Source organism: Microtus ochrogaster, unplaced genomic scaffold (genome assembly GCF_000317375.1).
Source record: "Microtus ochrogaster isolate Prairie Vole_2 unplaced genomic scaffold, MicOch1.0 UNK21, whole genome shotgun sequence".
Taxonomy (NCBI): domain Eukaryota; kingdom Metazoa; phylum Chordata; class Mammalia; order Rodentia; family Cricetidae; genus Microtus; species Microtus ochrogaster.
Genome location: NW_004949119.1, coordinates 2341301 through 2367165, shown reverse-complemented (window position 1 = coordinate 2367165; position 25865 = coordinate 2341301). Strand labels below are relative to the sequence as shown.

Below are 25865 nucleotides of genomic sequence, written 5' to 3'. Positions count from 1 at the left end.
CAGTATTCTGTGTATATGCCTGCACGCCGGAAGAGGGCACCAGACCCCATTACAGATGGTTGTGAGCCACCATGTGGTTGCTGGGAATTGAACTCAGAACCTTTGGAAGAGCAGACAATGCTCTTAACCTCTGAGCCATCTCTCCAGCCCAAAATAATGGTTTTTTTAAAGCACAGAGTTAATCAGACAAATGGTGCGGGAGAATTGTCTGTAATCTGTCAATCATGTTTTAAATAAATGCTGATTGGCCAGGCAGGAAGTATAGGCGGGAAAACCAAACAGGAAGTAGAGGTAATGCAATGAGAACAGGAGAATTCTGGGAAGGAGAAAGCTGATTCCTCCCAGTCCAGCCCAGACCACTGAGGAAGCAGGATGTGACCTGCCAGCTGAAAAAGGTACCGAGCCATATGGCTAAAATAGATCAGAATAATGGGTTAATATAAGCTACAAGAGTTAATAAAAAGCCTGAGCCAATGGGCCAATCAGTTTTATAACTTATGGAGATCTCTGTGTGATTTTCTTTGGGGCTTGCCAGCTGCAGGGTACCAGGCAGGACAGAAACCTCCAACAAGCAGGACCTTCATGTTATAACCAAAGTTTAGTTAAGGGGCTAATAAAATTCTATTGAATTTCAGTGCATTTTCCTGGAAAAAAATTAATCTATAAGTTTAAAGCACGTTTATTACATAAAAATGAAGCCAATATTTTTATTTGTATGAGTTTCTGTCAGGGTATTTAGAGCCTGCTCAAATATTATCAAGCACTTCTGGAAAGCTATGCAAATTTCTACTTCAACGTGATTCTTTTATGTGCTTAGTGTATTGTAAACAGACATATTCTTTAGTCTCAAATTATTAACTCTACTGATATAAGTTCTTAATGTGTGGTCCCTGCTAGTTGGTCTTAAACTTGGAATCCTGTTTCAGCCTCCCAATTTTTATTGTATTTCTGGATTCATACCCAATGATATTTATCTTTTCACTAATCTTTTGGGAACTGGGAATTGAACCCAGGGCTTGCACATGGTAGACAAACATTGTCCGATTAAGACATTAAGCCATAATCCAAGACCAAAGGCACTCTTAGGATCACATCCATGAAGACCATCTTCTGTGTCTTTCAAATTGAAAATTTTATTAAATGCCAATGCAATATATATTGAATGTTCAAATTAACTTCAATGTTTAAAAAATGGTAAATAAAAACATCACACACTGAAATTGGGTGGTCTGGTTAATTGGGTCTGATCATTATGATCATAGGTAAGAAAAATAAAAAGTGTAAGAAGGGGCTGGAGCGATGGCTCAACAGTAGCTATTCTTCCAGAGGACCTGAATGTAGTTCCCAGAACCTACACTGGGTGGTTTGGGAGGCAAGGGAAAGTGCACAGATACATATGAACAGAAATCGATATTTAGCTTGATGTGGTGGTATACACCTTTAAAACAGTATTTACAAAGTAGAGGATGTAGGTGGATCTCTCTGAGATACACAGTGAGACTTTGTGTCAGAAAACAAGAGTATAGAAGAAAATAGGTGTGTGTAGAAACTGCCAACATTTGATGTTTGATTCTATATCGTTGGTCAAATGTAGTAATAGGAGCAGCGGGCTGCGTACTGCCACCCGGCTAGCTTTACACCCGAAATAATTACACGGAAACTGTATTCTTTTAAACACTGCCTGGCCCATTAGTTCCAGCCTCTTATTGGCTAGCTCTTACATATTGAGCTAACCCATTTCTAATAATCTGTGTATACCACGAGGTGGCTTACCAGGAAAGATCTTAACCTGCATCTATCTGGAGTAGGAGAATCATGGCGACCGTCTGACTCAGCTTCTTTCTCCCAGCATTCTGTTCTGTTTACTCCGCCTACCTAATTTTATGTCCTATTAAAGGGCCAGGGCAGTTTCTTTATTTGACCAATGAAATTAACACAAAACAGAAGACTCTCCCCCATCAGTCAAATATACATAAGCCCTAATTTGGTACAGAAAAATTGTCTGTATTCTGTCAATCAAGTTTTAAATAAACATTGATTGGCCAGGCAGGAAGTATAGGCAGAAAAACCAGACAGGAAGTAGAAATGATGCAATAAGAACAGGAGAATTCTGGGAAGGAGGAAGTTGATTCCTCCCACTCCTGCCCAGACTCCGAAGAAGAAGCAAGATGTGAGCTGCCCTGCTGAGAAATGTACCTAAACATGTGGCTAGCATACATAAGAACAATGGGTTAATATAAGCTACAAGAGCTAAGATGTAGCCTGGGCTAATGAGCCAATCATCATTATAACTTATAGAGATCTCTGTGTGATTTTCCTTGGAGCTAAACAGCTGTAGGAACTGGGAAGGAGAAAAAACCCCAACAAGCCTGCCCCTCTTCATGTTACACTAATTTATATTTGAACAGGACATCAATGAATATATGTTTATTATATATGATTGTGGCTTCATTAAAATCTTCACTGTGGTTAGATAAATCAAAATACAGAAGGGCTTAAGAACATTTCCCTGACGTGAGGGCTGGAAAGATGACTCAGTGGGTAAGAGCATCGCCTGGATATGTCATATCACATGAAGTATAAAATATGACTACTGGTAATATCAGACAGAACTGTAAGCAAGACAACACATTTATTATCAAGAATGTTTCCACCTCTCTGGAGTCTGACAGAAGAGGCCTACACACCCAGCCTAATCTTGAACTCAGAGATCCACCTGACTCTGCCTCCAGATGAAAAGTATGTGCCACAACAGACCAAGCCCACATCTTGACCTACAAATGTTACTTAATTATTAAATAAATGTGTAAAATCTTTTATAATTTACGGATGGTGACAAATTATTCATGAAAGAAAATTTACTCTTTTAATCCCTTTATAACTGTGTTTTTCCTTGGCAGTGACTTACATCCTGAGACATGCTGTGAGGCATTTCATTACATAAGAATAACACAGGGTGAGTCTGCAGAGACTAAGGAGGGTGAGCAGTCGGTGACTAATACAGCAGCAGCACACTGCTGCAATACATAGGCCCCTAAGTGCCCCGCCACTGCCATGAAACACATGGCTGCATGCAGGCCACTAGCATTAAGTATATCTAGGTTCTTTGTGCCAATAACACCGCCATCTTGAAAAAAAAGAAACTCTGTATGAATTAAATAGTAACTCCCCATTTTTCCTCCTTCCAGTTTTTGAGAGTGACCATTTTACTTTCTCTGTGAAATCAGGATATAGCAGATGCCAAACGTAAGTGGAGCCATAAAATATGCATGTGATAGTGTGACTGGCTTATCTTATGGAACACAATTGAAGTTCTCTTTTACAAGAACACTGATCCACTCTAGTTACCCAAAGAACTCATTTCCATGTACCATTATAAGGGAGAATTTGTGCTTCAGACTGAAAATTAGGAGGACATAAACAAATTAGAATATGCAGAAATGGAACACCTGGGTCTTGGGGTTAATATCAGCTTTAATTCACTGAAGAACAAGCATTCCATTCTCTAGTAGTGATACCAATATACAGTATCATCTTTAGGACACAGGGTGTTCAACTGCTCAGATACTTACTAATAAATCTCATTTTCCTTATTTCATTTGATTATTTATTAGAGGACTTCTTATTGAGTAGAGTAGGAAAAATAAATGTTAAAAAAACAAAAAGAAAACCCTTTGAATAGGAACTAATAGAGTTTGAGAAGATATGAAATATTTAAGAGTCCTAGGAAATAAGAGAATTTAATTTCAGTGTTCAGACAGTCAACAGTAGTGAAAAAGTAAAGAGTGGAGAGAATCAGAGAGGTGAGGAAAATCCCTGCCATGACCAGAAAAGCATCATCCCCATTACTCTCTGCTGAAATCCATGGTGAGCTCCCAGCCTTCGTCATCATAAGGAATTCAATGAAATGAGGTCAGGAGAGTGTGCACATAGTAATAGTAGTGGTATTAAAGAACAAATGCCAGAGATTTCTTGCTTCAAAAACACAGAGGAAAAGACAATTAGAGGACATCAAAGAGGGCAGTGGTCTGTAAGAGAGGAAGAAAGGATTTACACAAAAACGACCTTGACAGTGTTCTCACCATGACTTAAAGCCTTCAGAAATCTGAGGGAAAACTTCTGTTATTTAATTTATTCAATCAGTGTATTTTGTTACGGTAGTCAGAAAAAATTAATATAATATCCAAAATTGAAATGTAAGTCATTCTTTTGTGTATGTGACTTTGGGGACAGAACCCAGGGCCTTGTGTGCTATACAGCCCAAGGCTTTTTCTCATGTCTTTCATTTTTAAAAACAAATCAAACTTTATTTTGTATATAGTGAGCAGCATGTATTTGCAGAAGCCAGTGAGAACTTTCAGGGAGAGATTCTCTTCTTCCATCATGTGAATGCTCGGAACAGAATTCAGATTGTCAGGTCTGGAGGAACATGCCTTTACCCTGCCAAGCACCTCACTGGAAATACAAAAATAAAATCCAGGAGACTCTTGCGTGGCAGTCCTCAGTGGCTTTGCGCTTCTGCTTGTGCAGCTGCTGCCTCCTGAGCTGACATTACGAGAGTTGCCCACCTTGCAGGCAAGACAATGGTCTCAGAATTGTAAAAAAGTCTTCAAATAATAAACTAGAGGAACCAAAATTTCTTTGAGATTTTAAGACAACAGTTTTACCAAGTTTCCCAGGCCAGCCTCCAATTCACCAAGTAGCCTAGACATGCCTGAACTTGGGATGCTCCTGTAGTGGACTCTTAAGCAGCTGGTATGATGGGCCTGGGCTATGACACTGGATTTTGCTTCTTTTGTTGTTTTATCCCCAATTCATCTGAGCTCACTCATATCAAACAAAAGAAGTAACTGGAAAAAAGTCTTAAGCCATTTCAAAACAACAACCATCTTAAACGTTATAACCTTTGAGCTTTAGAGGTAGGTAGAGTAATTCAATTGAATATTTTAATCAAGTAAGAGTTAAGAAAAAGGAAAGAAGGAAGGGAAAAAAGGAGGAAACTCTTTGGATTTTATTTCTTAATTTGTCATTTCTCCTGTCCTTTAAGTGAATTAGAATTAATAGAGAAAGCATTTATCAACAAATAAACAAGAATGACCCTAGTCCATGAAAACTAAACTATGATTACAGAATAAGATAGTAAGGCAACTTTCAAATTATAGCAATTATCTTTTTCATATCCTTCCAAATTAAGAGTTTTAAAATTTAAAAAAAAAAGGGGAGTTTTGTTTTGTTTTGTTTTTTAAATGTATGAGTGTTCATTCTACCTGAATGTACACAATATTCCAGAAGAGGGCATTAGATCCCACTGTAGATGCTGTGAGCCACCATGTGGTTGCTAGAATTGAACTGAGGACCTCTGGAAGAGCAGTCAGTGCTCTTAACTGCTCAGCCATCTCTCCAGCCCCTAACATTAACTCTTAACTTTAGATTAGCTGTTGATTCAGACTATATTTCAAACTGTGTTTATTCCAATACTACTGAATGAATGTTATAGTTCTATATCCAAGTAAATATACATGTATATTGGACAGTTCTAAAGTATGCAAAAATACATATGCAAAAATATACATGTGTATGCAAGTATATAAGACACATGCTTAGATACGGACATTTAAATGGATAGAAAGACACATAGACTTTGGCAGTTTGGGTGACCCCTGACTTTAATCTCAGCACTCAGAGGCTACAGGAGGCAGATCTCTAAACTTGAGGCCATCATGGCTTAAATGGGGTATTACAGGTCAGTCAGAGCTACACAGTAAGACTCTATCACAAAACAAACAAGAAGAGATAGATATTTGTATTCACATACTTATATAATGAAGAATGTTTATAGATAGTAGCAATATCCTTTCTACACACCACATAAAAAGAAAAGGTTTCGTTTTGTTTGGAAACGGGGTTACACTGTTTCCTAGGCTGACCTCACATTCATGGTCCTCCTCAATCAGCCTATAAAATACCTAAAATTACAGGTGCATGCAATCACCTGTTTAAAATGAATATTTTCTAAATTACATTAAGTTCTATACACTTGTAATTCTAGTGCTCCAGAGGCAAAAGCAAGCAGATCATCACAAATTTGAGGCCCACGTAGTCCACACAGTGACTTCTAGGCCAGCCATGTCTATATAGGTAAACCCTGCCTTCAAATAACAGAAGGAAGCATTAAGTGACGGAAGGATGGAGGGGCAAAACTGTCAAAGTAGTTGACATTAAAGCAAAATTAGATAAAATTAACAAAAGAAAAAATTCACTTATAAAATGAAAATTATAGTTATCTATGAAATGAGAAGTTCTACAACGCAATTAACATACAAAAATAGTAATGAATAAATATATTAAATTCTCTTTAAGCTTATAAAAAAGACAATTAAAATTATTTTTATTAAATGTGTTGTTAAAGACTGAAGTGAAAATGAACAAAACTCTTTTGAAACATTTAAAGTAAACTGGAAAACAATATGTAAAATAACTAAAAGTTTAGATTCATTTTGAAACATTTTCATTAATTTTTAATATAATTAACCAACCTGAGCCACTTTAATTGAATTCTGGGTAGAGCCACCAGCATGATATTCAACTTTGAATTTTTTTACAAGTTCATCAAACCTACAAAGAAATTACAGGAGAAGGTAAGTTAGCATATGTCAATTTTCACAAACTGCAAATTCTAATTAAAATATAATCAGTGCAATCCTAAAATCATTTATTTGTATTCAAAAATGAATTAAATTTCTTTGTAAATACTTATCGTTAAGAATCTAAAACATATACTTTCTGAACTAAGCCATTATACAAACTAGACAACAAAATAAAATTAATAGAGTGGTTGAATGAAGGTCACATATGGCAAACTGCCAGAATCTTGCTGGACAGGATGGTGTAGCCTGTAGTCCTAGGAGATAAACTGGCTTGTCCCCAGGAGGGAAACTGTTGTACAGTAAGAAGAGGTGAACTGATGTCTTCCACTACATGGATTATGCTCAAAAAACACTGTCAGCTATGTGAAAGGAGTCAGACAGAATAGCAAACATACAAAATCAATCCTTTTTGTTTTTTTTTTTTATGCATTCTGGCTAAGACAAAGCAATAGGGGTTGAAATCAGCTGCCACAGATGAGGGGGTCTGAAAAGAAAATAATTACAAAGAAATATGTGTCAAAAATTGAAAATTTTTCAATTTTGTTGATGGTTAAAAAGTACAAATATCCAAATCTAAAATTTCACATATAAGGAGTTAAATGTTTTTATATGCAAACTATACTTCAATATATAATGATGAGCTCGACTTCAGAAGATATAAATCATTGTCGCTATCCTAATTTTTCATGTGAACTAAGAAACTGGTTTCCCTGACTTGTTTTTTATCACTGACTTCTGATATCATTCCAGTGTGTGTAGAAAGGCTTAAAAACCATAAAACCAACAGGAAGAAACTCACCAATGCTTGAAATTCTTAATGCTAGAGAATTAATTGCATGGCTTTTCTAAATCTTGGTCTGTAGACATTTTTGACTTCTGTCACCTGTATTACACCACGGTGGAAAGTTCCTAAGAAGATGAAGTGTGTTCCTCAGAGATCACTTAAATGCTTTGGTTCAAAGGAATATGTCTAGTTCCATCCAATACATTGATGGAATAAAAGGAGAAAATCCAGCATTGAGAAGCTGCATTGAGATTCTGAGGTCCATAACAGGACACGATTTCCCACATTTAACAACCTCTAATTAGGATGGACCAGTGATAACGCATTAGAAAGGGGACCTGCCTTATGCTGTCCCCCACCCCCATCCAGAACACGGGTCTGGAGTTAGTAGCAGATTTATTCATTTAACATGTGAGCATGTCTATTCCTGACAGACATTTTCCATCACCTTCATTTTTGAGTGTCTAAAACTCTGCAAAGGTTCACTTTAAAAAGCTGTAAGAATTCTGGAAAATGATACTCTTCTCAGGATGGTCTCATACTCACTATGCAGCTCCCCCTTCCCATTTTATTCAACTTAACATCAGGCTATAAATGAAAACAGCAAAAGACAGGGTTTTTGCCAGTTGGAATCACAAGACAGATGAAAGATGTAGAAAAAAAATTGACAGTTTTCAATTAAAGGTTTCCAGTAAAGACGTTAATTTTTTCTTTGTTTTGCATTTTTTGTTTTTGATTTTTTAAGACTGTGTAGCTCTATGTAGCACTATGTAGCTCTAGCTGGCCTGGAACTAAGAGATCCACTTGCCTCTGCCTCCTGAGAGTCCTGGTAAAACATGCACCACCACGTCTGGCTTTAATTAATTCTTAATTAATAAATTTCCTACTTATGTGATATGTAGCAACTTCTACTTGAAATTCAGGATCCCATAATTATAAATTATAATACACCACCAGTTACTCTCTATGAAACAAGAATTATGAACAGGAAAGTATACAGACACAGGCTACACAACACAAGTTCTGCTTCTAATGGCAACTGCTTTCCATTTCCCCCAAAACTAAAGATGCTGTGTTATGCCAAAGTAGAGTAAGAAAATTCTGGTGTGGGGCAGAGAAGGGGCACATATGTACACTCAGCATACATTTGAAGAAAAGAGGACCTCACACTATGTTGATTACATAGTATAGAAGCAAACACCAATAATTTCAAACAATTCAGGAAGATAACACAATTAAAATCTTCACAGGAAAACTTGAAGATGTTAGCTAACCTGAGAAAGCATTTGTAATGCCAAGTTTGGATTTTCAATTTTGTTTCCTAAACTTCTCATCTAAACAAATAATAAACTTAAAATGACAGTAATTCCAAACAGGTTATACTTATTAAGACCAAATGTTAATAGAATAACACAGAGGAGGGAAATCCATAAGCAAATTGTAAGATTCAAAGCTTTGAAATCTTTTACCACAAATGTTTAGTGAGGTTAAAAAAAAAATCACTCAAATGTCAGTCTGATAAAAGCCAAAAGAATATCCCCACATGTGATTATATTTAAGTATATTTGAAAAAGATGGAAAAAGTAACAGCCATCCAAAGCCAAAGCTAAACTATTAGTCGATGAGCATTGTAATTTAGAGGTATTTCTCTACTGCCTAACTCTATTTTCTTTGATAAGAAGCTGGTTTTAAGCATGTGCTACTTTAGATAAGCCTGTATTCAATTCTAAAATGTTTTAATGTTTAATTATTCCCATTTATGTAACTCTGAAGATGAAAGTTTTTTAGCATATGTGATAATTAAATATACTGGTGAAAAGCACTTTCCAAGTATAGATTAAAATGATTACTTCTAAATTTACATAAGTGGCATGTACATTAGGTTTCAACCAATCATAAAAACACACAACAAAATTCCAATAAACACATTTACAATTTTCATTAAACAGTAAATTGTTTGACATTTAGTTTTAAGTCATGCAAGGGACAGAAAAATACTGTAGGAAAGTGATCCTCAGAATGACACGTATAGTCCCCTGGTAAGCCTAAATGACATCCTACCCATGGCTAACTCCAAAACACAGATTACACACTCTCTTCATCTTTCTTTATTTTTATCAAAGCCCACAGTTTCCATGGGGCAGAGTTTCTCCAATCACAGACAAGTTCCAGAAATATAGGCAATGGATATGGAAATGGTTGAGCAACAGCTAATCATTTTTCTCTGTCAAACTTTAAAAACAAATCACTCATCAGAAACACTCAAGCAGGCATTTAAATCCCTATCAAAATATAACATCCTGGATTTCCGATTCCGAGTAACAAATAATGTGTCATAGCCAACACTCCTGCTGACAACAACTAGAAAAGTCATAGAAATAAAGTTAGCGAAGAAGCATGCTCATTTCCATGGAGATCAGAACTACTCCAAGAACAGGCTCAGACCAGCAGCGCTCTTTCACACATCACACACTTTTAGCCAGTAACAGGAAGCTACACTACAGAGAAGCAATCTGATATTTATCAAACTTCACATCTGTCCAGTAACATAACTGCTCAATTCTGAAGCTGAATGGCAAGCTGAGGCTAACAAAAATCACCTCAAAAACAAATAGTTCTCTTGGACGACACCTCACAAAATAAAAGACAGTCCAGGAAAGGGGAAGTGAACGAGGGCAGGAACGAGCAGCAGAAGTGGACAGAAGTGTAACTGTAGATCCCCTCGGATGGCACATCCTGCCATAGCCTTCTCCCTCTTCTCTGCAGTTGGTGGGGGGAGGGGCCGAGGGATTGATCATTTTAAGAAAACAAGATTTGGGCTGGAGAGATGGCTCAGAGGTTAAGAGCATTGCCTGCTCTTCCAAAGGTCCTGAGTTCAATTCCCGGTAACTACATGGTGGCTCACAACCATCTGTAATGAGGTCTGGTGCCCTCTTCTGGCCTGCAGGCATATACACAGACAGAATATTGTATACATAATAAATAAATATTAAGAAAAAAGAAAAAAACAGATTAAGCTTGGTCAACATTTTTCTCTACAGAAGGGGGAGAACATGTGTCAACAAGGCTTACATCTAGACAATTAAATGGGTCCAAAATCCATGGGTCTCATTTGAAAGTTCAAGAAGTTCAGGCTTGAGGAATAGAGGCAAACAAGGTAAACTGAACTATGAAAACTAAAAATTCAGTTTGATATAGCTTAGTCCTGGGTGTTATAACAGCTTAAAGTGTGCCTGTCTTCCTGCTTTGTCCTGGGTGTTATTATAGTATTTAGTCTTTCTTCCTGTTCCATATTAGATTCTTAGAGAAAAGAGGGGCATCTGACATGTTAGAGCTTAAGACCCTATGGCTTTATATAAATAGTATCTGATCAACAAGTGCAAGTTATACTGAGAGGAAAATGAAAAGGAAGAATTGGAGAAGCATACATAGAAAACTATAGGAACCTATAAGATTATAATAAATTTTAAAATTGGTGTCCTCTGAAAGATAGATGAAGAAGAGTTGAAAGTAGAAAATATTATTGAAGAGCAGCTAGTCTAGCAAGCACTAAAGGGAAGACGAAGAGACAAGGGCAGGAAATGAAGTCACCCACCACAGAAATGCTTCTAAGCAACTCACATCACATAGGGGCTTCAAATTCCTTACCTAAGAGGCAGAGTGGGGACAGCAGAGTGAGCTCCAGCACACTCTTTCACCCTTTCGTGTCATTACCTTGAATACATTTAACACTCAATAGGTTTTTATTAGCTACCTTTATAATTGTGGAGGGAAAACTGTTTGCTCATTTCACAGAGAATTTTCAATTAGAGAACCATCTTGAAAAAGGAACTGATTGACATCTTTAATATTTTAAGTTCAAACTTCTGGATAATTTAAAAGATACTGGATGCAAAGCATCTCAATCTTTACTGTATGAATAAGTGGAGAATGAAAGCTATTAAAGAATTAAATGTTAACAGCTATACAAAATATGAGTTGCACAGCAATGAAAACTCAAGACCACATACAACAGACAATACTATTTTTACATTACTGTTAACGGAATTATCGTTCTGACATTCCCTTTTAAAAGAAAAGATTATGAAATTTTATCAGGGTAAGTATTATATGCATTCTCTGGCAGCAAAAGACATTCAAAAACTAATATGAAATGTGTTTAGATACTCAGAAGATATCTTCTTTCATCTTCTGAATACTACAAGCAAAGATGCCAATAAAGAAAACCACAAGTTTGCTGAAGTTAAAACATCTGGGGAACAGCTTAAGATATTCATTCTAAAGAGCTCTATATTAAAGAACAGCCTGAAGGGTGATGATAAATCTGCTCTAAAACAGGAAGTGTGGTTTGAATCCAACTGAATATAAACAGGTTCCCCCCTCCAAGGGAGGGCACTATAATTAAGACACAAAGTGCCTTAGAGAAAAGTATTCCATGAAAGCAAACATTACAAATAAAGCCTGAAGCTCAATATGAGATAAGAAGAGAATGAAACATCTCTACAGAGATGTCAGGAACCAGGAGGTAAACAAAGATCCCTTAGGAACCATCAGAACACTGGGGAAACTCCATGGGTGCCTTATTTCCGGGCTTCAGCGCTTTGCAACCGATTACAAACACTCTTGTGTGAAAGATAGTCCCAGCAATGAAACTTCATTTGAAAAACATACACTCTCAGAAGGTTGTTATCAGGAATAAAATTATGTTCAACAAAATTCATGACAAGAACCAGCAAGATGACCCATCAGGTAATGGTACTTGCCACCAAACTTCACAACCTGAGTCCAATCTCCTGAACCCACATGGTAGTAGAAAGAGAAAACAGACTCCTGTCTTAGATCTGTCCTCCACAAACACTGACACACACACACACAGCAGCGTGCACACACAGACACACATGCACAAGCACACACACACAGAGGTGTGGGCAGATGGAAATAAAATTGATAGTAGATATTGGTATCTCAGCACAATCTATCATAAATTATTTCAGCTTTCAAAATGCTATTTTCAAACAGCCATTGCCAAATACTAGCACAATCAAGAAGCACAGTGTTTACACTAAGAACATTCATCTAAGAAGGCACTACAGAATTCCATTAGAATTACTTTTTAAATCTGCAGTTAGTATGTTGCTGCAATGTAAACAGCATCCAAATCCAACATTAGACAGAAACTCTGACCTCAGCAAAGGATGGAGAGTGGACTTCAAACCAAGGAGGCTACCTTTGTCTTTGTACAAAGGTCTAAAGAGAAACTGGTGAGGCTAAAATCTGAGCACAACTTATCTGCTACAAATTTCAGTGCCTGAATGAATAAGAACAATTCTTGTTTGAACTTTTGGAAGAAAAATAAAATGTTTATTGAAAACCCGACATTACTACTGATTATAGTGAGTGGCTGCTGGCAAAGAACTTTACAAAACGCAACGCTGGCTGCTTACAATTTAGAACTAATTGCAAAGTAGCAAATGGTGGGTTGGAGAGATGACTGGGTGGTTTGGGTGAATAAGAGCACTTGCTCCTGTAGAGGACCTGGGTTTGAATCCCAGCACCCACATGGCAGCTGAGCACTATAACTCCAGTCTCAGGGGATTTGGAGACCACTTCTGACAATCATGAGACCCAGGCACTGGTGTGGTGCACATATATACAGACAGACAAAACACTCAAACACAAAAAATAACAAAAATAAGTAAATCTTCAAAAATTTTAAGAAGTGATATAAAAATCTGCAGCAAAAGCTAATTTTCAAAGTCTTCTAATGTTCAATAACAGAAGGTAAAGAAATTTGTCATTTTAGAAAATCTGAGTTCTGACCAGGAGATCAAAATATTTCAGTAAACAAAATAAATTTTATATATATATGAACTAGATTAATGCTCTGATTACTTCAGAACAAATTCAAAGAACCAGCTTGTAGAACTGTGTCTGCATGAGAGCTCCCGCACAATAACCAGGGAGGCTGCTTTGCACAGCGAACTCAGGGAGAACAGTGGACAAGGGATGAGCATCCTACTGGAGACACACTCTCCCCGAACCTGGGCTGCCTCATCCCTGCTTCTCCTGTGGCCCTAAAGCTACAGGTGTTCAAGAAACCACAGTGAGCTTTTTATGCTCCTAATGTTTTTAATCACCACTTACTTCAATAAACTTCATCTCGAATGATAACTTTTCTCAGCTGCTTTTCAAACAGTCATGTCTGAAGATTCTCCCTCCACACAGACTTCCTAGAATAAGCAGTCAATGTCAGTAGCATCTGCATGTTCCTAAAGACCTTTAGAAGGTAAAGGAGGTGGCGCACTCCATATGTAGGGAGCACTCAGGAAGCAGAGCTGAAGGATTGCAAGTTTAAGAACACCCTGAGTAAGAGGCAATGGTGGCGCATGTTTTGAATCCCAGCTCTTGGGAAGCGGAGGCTAACAGATCTCTGTGAGTTCCAAGTCAGACTGGTCTGCAGAGTGAGTTCCAGGACAACCAGGATTGCTACACAGAGAAACTCTGTCTTAGAAAACTAAGGTACAAAACACAAAACAAAACAAAAAAGAACACCCTGGGCTATTCAGAGAACTCCAGTAAGGAAGGGGGCAAGGGGCAAGGAAAAAGAAAGAGGGTGGGGGGAGGGAAGAATTAACAAACAAAAGCCAAAAAGCAGCTGAAGAAAACCACAGGAAATTACCTTCTTGGTTGACCCGTGAGTCGAGCTCAGTGTCCTCAATCTTAAAGTGACTATTGTCATCAAAGTCTAGACTCCTTACCCAAAGTTAATTTTCTAAATGAATTTCTTGGCTGACATAATAGAGTTTGTGTTAATTTGCCATTAGTAAACAACTATTGCTTGGCTAATGATCCTTTTACAAACAAACTTCGTGTGCAGCCACATTTTCACTTTGTGTTTCTGTGAGCAAGCCTGTAATGTCTGTAGTGGTAAATTCTGGGATACTCCTTAAATTTGCAGGAGAAATGCCTTCCTGTGAATTTGGAATACTTCAGGTTCTTAGTCTGGTCATGGCAGTATATATAGAACTCTTTTAGCAGAATATAAAAAATCCAGCTCATAGGATTGACCCATGGAGTTTTCTTTTCCTGTTTTGGCATGGTAGACAGACAGGAGTAACTCTAGGCTGGAGTGGAGGCTCAGCTGTTAAGAGCACCTTGTGGGTTGGATTCCAAGCACCCACTGGGTACAACACAAATATCTGTAACTCCAGTCCTAGGAGATCCAACACCATCATCTGGCTTCCAGGGGCACTGCACAGATATTCATCCAGGTCAAATACACATACATACAATAAAAATTAAATAAAAACACTGTTACAGCACAACCACACATGTGAACCATAAACACTGTTGATCAGAACGACCCCACTGAGATGTGAGGTGTGAAAGCTGCAGCAGAGGCAATGAGGATGCGGCATAAAATCTCTGTTGTAATTCTCTACTCGGCACAGTGGCGAGAAAGTCGTCAGTCACAGTTACATTAAGAAGCTGAATTTAACTTTCAAACATCACTCACCGATACTATTAAAACTATTTTAAAAAACAGAAAAAAGGTCATAACGATCAAAAACAATGACAGATATGGTCCCAACTCTTAAGTCTCTATTTTGAGTAATTGCTCTTTGACTTCAACTTAGGTCACTCTTCCTCAGTGGACAGGTAAGATGTTTGTTTTACCTATTTGATAAAGAGGGCAATGATTGAACACACTGAATATAACAGTCAGCAGACTCTGTTTTGTGAGCCAAATTTTGTTTTAAAATCAATTTTAATTGTTCTTGTGAACAATTCTGCTTTGGACTCGGAGATGGTTTGCTATATAAGGGTACTTACAGCGAAGTCTGATGATCAGTTCAACCCCAGGGATGGACACACACATAAAATAAAACTTTCAAAACTCCTCAAAAATCAATTCTGTTTTTGGGCTGGAGAGTTTACAATCCAGCTCTAACGCCCTCTCCTGACCTACTCAGGCACCAGGAGCACATGAGGTGCACACACATACACACATGCAAAACACACCATAAAATAAAAGTAAAATGTAAGTAACAAATTTAAAGAAGTCATATTTTGAATTCAGAAAATGATTATATTCATGCAATGTACTATCCTAGGCGGTGTGCTATTATCTGTAGCAGTTAATAAAACATAAAACATAGTACATACCTTTTACTATGCATTGGTTTAAAAGTCATATGATAAAAATAAAAGTAATACTGAATAGTTGTTTCTGAATTAATAAGCTTGCATAATGGCAGCTTAGTTAAACAAGCATAACAAAATAAGTAACAAACTTTTATCAAACTAAGTACTTCAGAAATTTACTATGCATGTTCAACTCTTCCCTCACAAATATAATAAAATTTATAATCCTTCAAACAACATTTCCTGAGGTTTTATATTAGTGACTTTTCTCTTGGATGTATAAAACACATGAACAAGGGAACTTATAAAAGAATGTGTTTAATTGGGCAGCGGGAATAGTTGGGAGCTAATGTCTCAAATCACAAGTAGGAGACCCAGAGTGCACTGTGGATGGGGAAACAGGTTAAACCTTGAACAAACTGACACACCTTCTAATCCTTCCCAACAATTCCACTAACTGGAGACCAGTGAGGAACATTTCATAAACTAACACAGATTGCTTTATCTCGTCCATTCCTTTTAAGTGGATTCTTAATTTTCCAAGGTATATTTACAAGCTAATCTGTAATAAGACATGTTTACATTTTATCTAGAATTTTTGGAGGAGGATTAATCTATGCTGTGCTTCTCTTATAATGACAAACTTCTTTATACAAATAAGTGATTCCTAGATCAAAAGGGACTCATATTTTTGATAATATAAATTTAAACTTTAGAGGTTGTAATAATTTATAAACTCATATATGGTTTATGCCTTCCCAATATTATGTAATACTTAAACTTAAGAAACCTGTCAATAAAAACATGTTTAAATTCTTAGGGAGGATGAACAATCTTATACCCTTTCATATATTTATCAACATTAATTTTTCTATCCATCGTTTATTCACAAACTTTGTCATATGTTGGTGTTTTCAATCTTCACTACCATGTAAACTATAAATGGTGGTATAAGTTACAATCTCAGCATTCAGAAGGGCAAAGTTGAAGGCCACTATAGGCCAGACAGTGAGTTCCAAGTTAATAAAGTTGCAACCAAGGGACTAAAAAGATGGCTCAGAAGCTGAGTGCTTTTGCTGCTCTTGCAAAGGATCAGGGTTTAATCCCCTCACTCACAGAACAGCTCACAGTCTTTGGAATTCTGGTTACAGAAGATCTGCGGTCTCCAAAGACACAGACCTACACACAGGCAAAACATCCATACACATAAAATGATGTGGGAATGATTTCTTATTAATAAAGAAACTGCCTAGGCCCATTTCATAGGCCAACCCTTAGGCAGGCGGAGAAAACAGAACAGGATGCTGGGAGAAAGAAGTTGAGTCAGGGAGTCGCCATGATTGTCCCACTGCAGACAGACGCAGGTTAAGATCATTCCTGGTAAGCCAGCTTGTGGACTGCAAAGATTAATAGAAATGGGTTAGATCAATATGTAAGAGCTAGCCAATAAGAGGCTGGAACTAATGGAGCCAGGCAGTGTTTAAAAGAATACAGTTTCCGTGTAATTATTTCGGGGCATAAGCTAAGCTAGCCATGCGGGCGGCCGGGTGCTGGGGACGCAGGGGGACGCAGCTCCGCTGCTCTTAATTCAACAATAAAATAAAATAATAATCAAGATTGACTAAAACAACAGCAACAACAACAAAACCTAATCAAACTATAATGAGATAACCCCTTTGCTGTGGAACAATGGTCTTGTACTTTGTAAAGATTTGTGAGTTATATTGCTTTAATAAAACACTGATTAGCCAGCAGCCAGGCAGGAAGTAGACAGGGCGACGAGAACAGGAGAATTCTGAGAAGATGAAAGACTCAGTCTGCAGTCATAACCCAGACACAAAGGAAATAAGATGAGAATGCCTAGCTGATAAAAGATACCAAGCCACATCGCTGACACAGACAAGAGTTATGGGTTAATGTAGGATGTAAGAGTTAGTAAGAAGCCTGGCTAATAGGCCAACCACTTTATGATTAATGTAGACCTCTGTGTGTTTCTTTGGGATTGAACGGCTGCTAGACCAGGCAGGACAGAAATCTCAGTAAACACCCCTTATCCACCAGTATGGCTCAGGCCTTTCATGTTTTTGTGGTAATGGGTATTGAACCCAGGGTCTTGTGTATCATGTTAATTGTTTTAATCTCTAAGCTACAACTACAGCCCTGGCTCAAATTTTGAAAACAGTGAAACAAGTGGAAAGCTCCTGGGAATTTAACATTTGGGAAACTAAAACTGAAAGCTTCTTAAATTGTTAATTTAAGACAAGTATACCTATCGAGCCAGTACATCCATTCCTACAATTACATGAGCCACACAAGAAGGCTCATATACCAACATTATTCCTAACAGTCAAACTAGCAACAACCTGAATCTCCATCAAGAAAACGGAGATGGAGTCACACAATGAACAAGGACCAGAGGAGCAAATGAATAAAGCCTGCACCATGCAGCAGTCAGAGCCATTCTCACCACGATGAGATTCAAAAGCGCACACTACATGATTCTATTTATTAAAATTCTAAAATAAATAGCAAAGCTAATCTCTGATGTTAAAAAGGAAGATAGAGGACACCGCTGGGGAAGAGGAAGGGACCAGGTGCTTCCAGTCTGCTTGCCAAGTTCTATTTCTAGGACTGGATGGAGTTACACAGGTATGTTTACTTTGAGGTAATTCTTTCAGCTGCACACTTACGATTTGTATACTTTTCTACGTGTTGTACTTAGTTCATAAAAAGTTAATAAGGATGTATATTGCATTGTGCCAAGCACTTTCCTAGCACCTATGAAAACAATCATAATAATTCTCCAGAAGCCTCTTAATACAGGGCATCAGTCTAGGACCAACAAAATAAGATGAACTACAAGATAAGTTAAATAGGAGGAATTTATCCTAAAGCATCAATAACTGTTTGAAGTGATTAACTGTGAGCTATAAGGAAGCTCTATATGAAATCCTAGGCATAACAGGAGCCCCAGTGAAATAAAAGCTTGTAAAGGGTCAGAATTCACTGGAGAAGCTATGCATCAGACACCAAAAGTGAAAGAGATGCTCCCTGGCTCCAGTCTTCTAGACCTCCTGTGCATGCAGACATCCTCAGGAAGCACGCGGGAAAGTATCATAAATTATATTAGCAGATATGCTAATGTGAACAATTTTTTCATTCTGAAATAAAACCATTGTAGTCTCTTGGTTTGTTTGTATTCCATTTATATTGTGGTTAATCTATAAATTATGGCCTTTGTATATAAAAAAGTATTAAACAATATTTGGGTCATTAATCCTATAATCATCAACCACTAATATTTTTGTTTCTAATTATTTCTCAGTTGATTGTGTGTGTGTGTGTGTGTGTGTGTGTGTGTGTGTGTGTGTGTGTGTGTGATGTGTGTGATGTGCATTTCCGGTCTGCATATGGAGGCCAGAGGGAAAGTTTGTAAAGATGGTTCTCTCCGTGCACTATTGCATGGGTTCTGGGGAGTAAACTCTGGTCGCCAGGTTTGCATAGGACACATCCTTACCTTCATTTCTCTGCTCATAAATCTCATTGATCCCTCAGTTGTTATTTGTTTTACAAAGCTAATCATACTGCATGCAAATAATATTTCCTTTCATTAGCATATTTTATCTTGCCCATTTTTATCTGAGTTTCATTATATAACTTAGGTCTTTTAAAAAAAAAACCTGTTAGCTGTGCTAAAGAATATAAAAGCAGTAATGGTGGAAAGAAAGAAACTGATTACGAGACTTCTGCAATAATTTAAACAAATGATGAAGGTGGCACGAAAGGGGAAGTAGGGTAGGTCAGGTGGCTTTATTGGCAAAGGTGGAAATGACTAGACTTTAGGATGCATTTATCCGTGGTGCCAGTAAGATTTCTGGAAGAACTAAACATAGCTGATGTAAGAAATAAAAACAGACTATGAGAGAGTCTGTCTATGTGTCGGTGGTACATGAGTGTGAGTGCACACACGTACCCACACCCATGCATGCAGAAACTTGGGATGCACGCAGAAACTTGGGATGCACATGCTTCACAGGAAGCATTCACATCTACTGGTATTAGGTAAATAAGGAACCATGCAAGCAGAACTGGTTGGACGGCAGGAAATAGGAGCTCAATTTTGGAGACTGGATTTAGGATATCAAAAGCACAGACACTGTCACTGTATGCTTAAAGAACAGGCCAACTGATGTCTCCAAGATGACAGGCTTTCTACTGCCATGATTAAGGGCACAGAATCCTCCTGCTAAGGCTTCCTTCATACGTGAAAAAAGATACCATTCTCAGGAAGAAACTAGCTATACAGTAATAACCACTAGTATGGAGAACAAAGTGTAACCTCTTCTAAAGAAAACGAAAAGACCTCATTTCTCCTCCAGAATATCTCAGCCCCCATGAAGTGAATACAGGGTGGTGATTCTTACACAGCAGTAATAGTGTAGACACTCCTATGTGAGGTTAGTAATCTAAAGAAAGAGAGAAGAGTGTTGTCCCAGTTCCTGGCTGCAGTGCTGCAGTCACTATGTGCCTCAAACCTCAGAGAGGCAGTCAACTTGACTCCAGAAATGACAGCTTGGATTTAAAAATCTAAATCGCAGGACTTTAAAGTTGCTTAATTTCCAGGATAACACATTTTGTTTTGTCCCATACTACCTCATACAAGAACTGTCACTGGGAACAAAACCTGGCAAAATGGCTAAAGTGTGCAATCAGTATGACATAAATAATACAAAGGGATTCAAAATTAGAATCTGCATCTCCTACATCCCTGCTACGTAGCCCTCAAGGAATCTTGACTAATAAAATGATACCAAAATGAAGTAAATGTCAAGCGATAAGGGTATTTTTTTTTTTGGTAAATGTGATTTGAATATATATATTTCAATCATCACAATATGGACAACGAACATCAAGTTTTGACCACTGCTGAATACTGTATAAATGAAATAATTCTATAGAGCATATGCTAGCGTTCTACTTGTCTACAACTAAAAAATAATCTATACAATGCTCTGTAGAAAATGGTTTTCATTATACACGGCACCAGAGCTACTTTTTTTGCTTTTATCAGCTGAAGACAATAATGAGCAGAATGCTTCTATATCCTTTAGTATATATTTTGCATACGGGCAATAAAATGTATTACAAAACATTTTCCATTTTAAGCTTGTTATTTGACAGAAAATCTCCTCCAGAGCTTAACTTATTATTATTTGCTGCAGACTCTTCCTAAAAGCAAGAGCAGCCCGTCTTCTCCAGATGACTCACTAACTAAAGGCACAGCAGAATGAAGTGTTCCAACTCGAAATACCAACAGCTAAATATAACCTTCCACAAAACATCAGAAAACTCAGTCTCTCTTTAATCTAAGAGCCATCGTGAAGGGCCACCCTCACAAACACATGCAGCTCCTGAGGTGACCGGCAACAATAGGGGAAAAAACTGGACCTTTATGAAGGTTTCCTTAAAAAGAATTCAGAAAAATAAAATGTAAATCATCAAAACAAATAAAAATTTTGGCATTCTTTCTCTCACACCCTTAAATTAAAATACTAATATCTTCTGTAAAAGCTCTTATCAATATATTAACTTGTCAAAGATAGCAAAATTCATAAAGTGATCCAAAGTGTAAACTGAAAAACTTTCCAGCCATTGGACAAGAGAGATGCAGTCACAACTAGCTCATTTGAACTTACTTCTCAGAAGAAAAATTAAATACTCAGCAAATCTTACAAAAATATTAAATTATTTTTCTGGCTGCATATCTTGAATATAAAATGTAGCATCCAAAACTGACAATCAGAAGTTCTGATAGTATTTCAAGTGAGCAGTAAAAAAAGCTAGCATGAGCCCATTACAAACTCTTGAAACCTGAGCAGAAACTGAAGAGTGCCACTGAGAAGCAACTGACAAGGTGCGGCTGACTGAGACCCAGAGACAGAGTGCAGAGAGAACCCCTGACAGCCCGCGTCCTTGGGTCTAGGCACCCCTAAGGTCCAACCACGCCAGTTTGGAAACATGGCAAAATTCCATGTTTAGCCAAGATTGTTCTAGTTAGACTTCCTTCCACTTGATACCATGAACTCTAAACACATGTAACATGTTATTCTAAGAAAGAACAAACTGATTTTCCATATGGTTACAGGAAGACACAGATTTTCAGGTATACTATGACATCATGCACTTCATCTTCTCTGTCTAAAAAGGAGAGTTATTTATTTCCCGCTTGTGGGTACACTGTGTCTGCACTTTTGTAGGACTTTAGTTCAGTTCCCAGAACCTGTGCCAGGCAGTTCACAACCTCTTGTAACTACAGCTCCACTCTTCTGGCCTCCGAGGACACCTGGACACATGTGCACATACCCACGCACAGAGACACACATGTACATATGTTTAAATTACAACAAGAAAGAAAAATAGGAGTGAAGGCAGTCATCTAAAAGGATCAGTGTCTGACAAAGGATTTCTAAATCAAATGAACTTGTAAATGCAAACAATTTCTATTTGCTTTATACAAAATAGATTTATATACATGTGAATTTACTATTATGTTTTTCTTTTCTAGTGAGTCAGTGATTTATTTGCCAATTACATACATAACTTAGTTAGTAAGACACAATACCTACCTAGCAGCAAGTTTTATTCTCTGGTCAACCCATTATGTGTAGCTTTCCTTCAACTCTAGTTGAACCCTCCTCACCTACATTTATTCTGAATGGTCATATCCACTCATTCCCATGTATATGTGTTGGTGATTCATAAATAACTCCAACTGGTATTCACATTGAGCCTTAAGATAAAAAGCCATCTACAGCGAAACCTCACCTTTTTAACACCCAGATATATGACCATGAACAATAGCTACACCTCAGTTTTCTCACCTGAAAAACTAATGATAAGAATAGCAACTACTTCATGTGACTGTTTATGGGACTATAAAATTTGTAATACTGGCAAATCACTTGGTACCATGAATGAAGTGGTGGTAGATATGAAGTCAAGAGTTTACCTGCCATTGTCTCCACTGACCCATGTTGTTACACTAGGAGAAGACAGCTTGACCATCACTGACTACCAGAATGGATAATTCCTTTCTGGACACCCTGTTGATACTATCAAGATTATGAGAAAATAGAAACAGGAAACTCAGAAGCTGTTTAGACTCGAGAGTCAACACACAGAGCGAGTCCTATAATCTCTATTTGTTTCCTCCTGGGAACCAGAATGCGCCAGGGAATTTCTGACAATTAAAACCATTTCAGTGGCCACAGTTGGTCAAACTGTTTAAAGAACACACTTCCATAAAAATCTAGGGGACTGTTTAGAAAGCAATTTACATAAGTATGTATGTCAAGCATATAAAATACTTAATTAAATGTCTTACATAATATTCTATGCATCATCATGAATACAATTTATTTCCAATTGGAGCAATCACCCTACTGATCATACTGTAACCTGAGAACCATTTCCCTCACTGTCTTTGTCCAGTGTTTTCAAAACAGGTATCAAAGTGGTCTAAGAATACCAATAAGAACTCCAAGAACTTAAGACAACCTGGTCTACTGTTCACCTCAAAAAGCAAGCTAACTCAAGCCTCAGCAAAACAAAACATCACTGGCCCCCAGAGCAAAGCCTGTAACTTCTTTGCTGTTTTGTTTTTTGTTTTTGTTTTCTTTTTCAATAAATTCTTAACAATTTATTATGGCCGAAAGAGTAGATTGTCTACTAGCTGATTTTCAAACATTTTAAATGAAAAATGGTGCCAACAAATAAATACCTGATCTTATACCAAAAAAGTCATTTAATAATATTATACTAGAAAATACCAATGAACATTTTTTCAGCATAAAGGTTCTGTAAAAATAATGGGTGAAATAAAAATAAAAATATAATATTTATGCAAAGGTACATGTACATTTTCTGGGAAGTTTCATCTGTTCTCATCATCATACTATGTCAATGGTTCTCAATACTAGGCACAGCTTTAAAGGCAGCAAAACATTCTCTTTACTAAGGTGGTTACCTCCAACAAAGGAACAAAAACTAAATCTTCTAACTCTTAAAAGCTTAAGGGAATTATTACATTTTATGGCTATTCATAATATTTTATTACATTCTAAATGATCCAACTAGAGTATTTTTTCATAAGTACTTTGGTATCACCACACAGTTTTAATCCATATGCTTAAGCCCCTTTCACAGTTTATAGGAACAAAGCAGGTTTGATTCACAAACAATGCCCTGCAGTCAAACATGCTCATGAGGTATTAATTTACAACTTCATCTGTGATCAGTTAAACTGCATGTGAAATCTTAAACATCCTTAAAAAGCTCACCACAAATAGTTCAATAAGAGATTTTTGGGTAACATTACTTTAACAAAAAACATGTAAGATTAAATTCTATTGTAAAATAAAACCAAATGACACTTTTAAAAATCACTCACTAGAAAAACAATCTTTTAAACTGTTACCTTTAGCATCTAAAATATTAATTAAAAATGTTAACACCAGCATCAAAAACATGTGCTTCAAAAGATTTAGCAATAGAAGTCATGAATAAAAAAGAAAAGCAACTTTGTAAAGAAAATACATTTTCTTGAACAAATAAAATGCTTTTTTGAATTGGTCCAAGAAGCCAGATTTGCTAAAATGTCAGGACAAAACAAATCAAATCAAAACAAAGGATTAAAATTACCAAGTTCACCAAACAAACAAAATCTTAGGTCCACACAAGTTACAGACAAAAAGAGAAATAATGGAATATGATAGAATTTCCAATTTAGCTTGTTTTAGCATAATCAATAGTTACTAATGTTCCAAAATTTGCACTTTTGATCTTCACATTTATGTAAATTGAACCTTACAATGTTTGTTTATTTGGAACTTTTTCTGGCTAAGTATCAACAATTATTTTGATTGTTGTCCTAAGTCAATCAGAGGAATTCTTTCATGTACTAAAAACCCAGTGCTAAAAGGAAGAGGCCCCCATAGCTATATTAGGCTTAATATCATCCTCACAGACCGAAGTTTCTTCCTTAATGTGATGCGTTTGGCCTAACAGTTTCAGAATAGCTACATTAGTTAAAAGTGTAACTTTACTTACTATCTAAAAATTAGAAGAATGTCTTTTCTTTTCTGTGCCTGTCATCCCTAAACACCCATAAAATGTTCTCAATGAATACCATCGAATCTTATTGGCCAGTCATTATTCAATAGCTTACAAAGGAGGAAAATAGTCATGATTGGTATGTATTAATTCTGATTTAGTGCCAGAAAGAAAAGAATCATACAGCAGTTCATAAGAACAAGGACATCTGATGCAGGAAAACCGAGGCAGCCCATCAACATCACCAGACGTAAAGCACCAGATCAACACTATCCTCATACAAAAGACCATTCACCGGCTATTAATTTATCCATCTGCTACAAATGAACATCACACATGCTTTTCCCAACTCTTAATATGATTATCTGAATCTGGACAGGAACATAATTTCTAAATGATTAAAAAAAAAAAACACAAAAGCTGCTATTTGAACCTTGGCAGAATAAACCCAAGAATTCTACACTAGGACTCCTCTCCACATTAAAGTTAGCAGCAAAGAAAATAATGGCAACATAGGACAGTAAAAAGCAGAGAACAGCAGGGATTAATCCATGAGATTCAAGAATGTTGAGTCTTAAGGGGGAGCAGAGAAGCCCAGAAGAAATTTGGAATGCAAACAAATTTAGACTGTCATCCCACCCAGAAGAAGCTCACAGGTTGCACTGGGATCTTCACGGAGTGGCGCTAGAAACAGGAGCACACCTTAGATGCAGAGCTACGGAGGCATGGAGAGACTCGGAGTGGAGGGGAGCACCAAACAAACAGAACAGAGTGGAGGTGCACTGCCAAAGGTTAAAGAGCAGCTAAGCCTGAGACTCCCCTCTAACATCGAGCACAACAGGCTGACAGTCTGTGTCTCATCCAGAAGATAAACAGAGAACAGAAAAATGTTACGGCAGCAGAAAGGCTAATACAAACTTGGCAAACAAAACTGAAACTTCACATTTTATTCTCCTTCTTCCATCCTAGAATGAAAGAAACAATGTCTTCCTAGAACCAGCCCAATCTAAGAAACAGCCAAACATCAACATCATGAAACTCCACAAAACATTTAACAGTGACTCAGTTGACAAGTCCTACCATGCAATTACTATCCCACTATTAAAACAGAGAGACCAAGAGCACCACACATTTGAATGAAACTGCTGAGAAGAGAGAAAACCAAATTTAAAAAAAAA

At 37.1% G+C, this 25865-nt stretch overlaps 1 protein-coding gene across 1 annotated transcript in view; it reads right to left on the bottom strand.

Moving 5' to 3' along the window:
• The window catches only part of Adk (adenosine kinase), a 393356-nt gene that overhangs the window by 255638 nt on the left and 111853 nt on the right, over nucleotides 1–25865 (bottom strand). The window contains exon 4 of the mRNA XM_013353958.1: nucleotides 6537–6615. Within this exon, the coding sequence (XP_013209412.1) occupies nucleotides 6537–6615 (79 nt within the window). The remainder of the gene's footprint in view (nucleotides 1–6536; nucleotides 6616–25865) is intronic.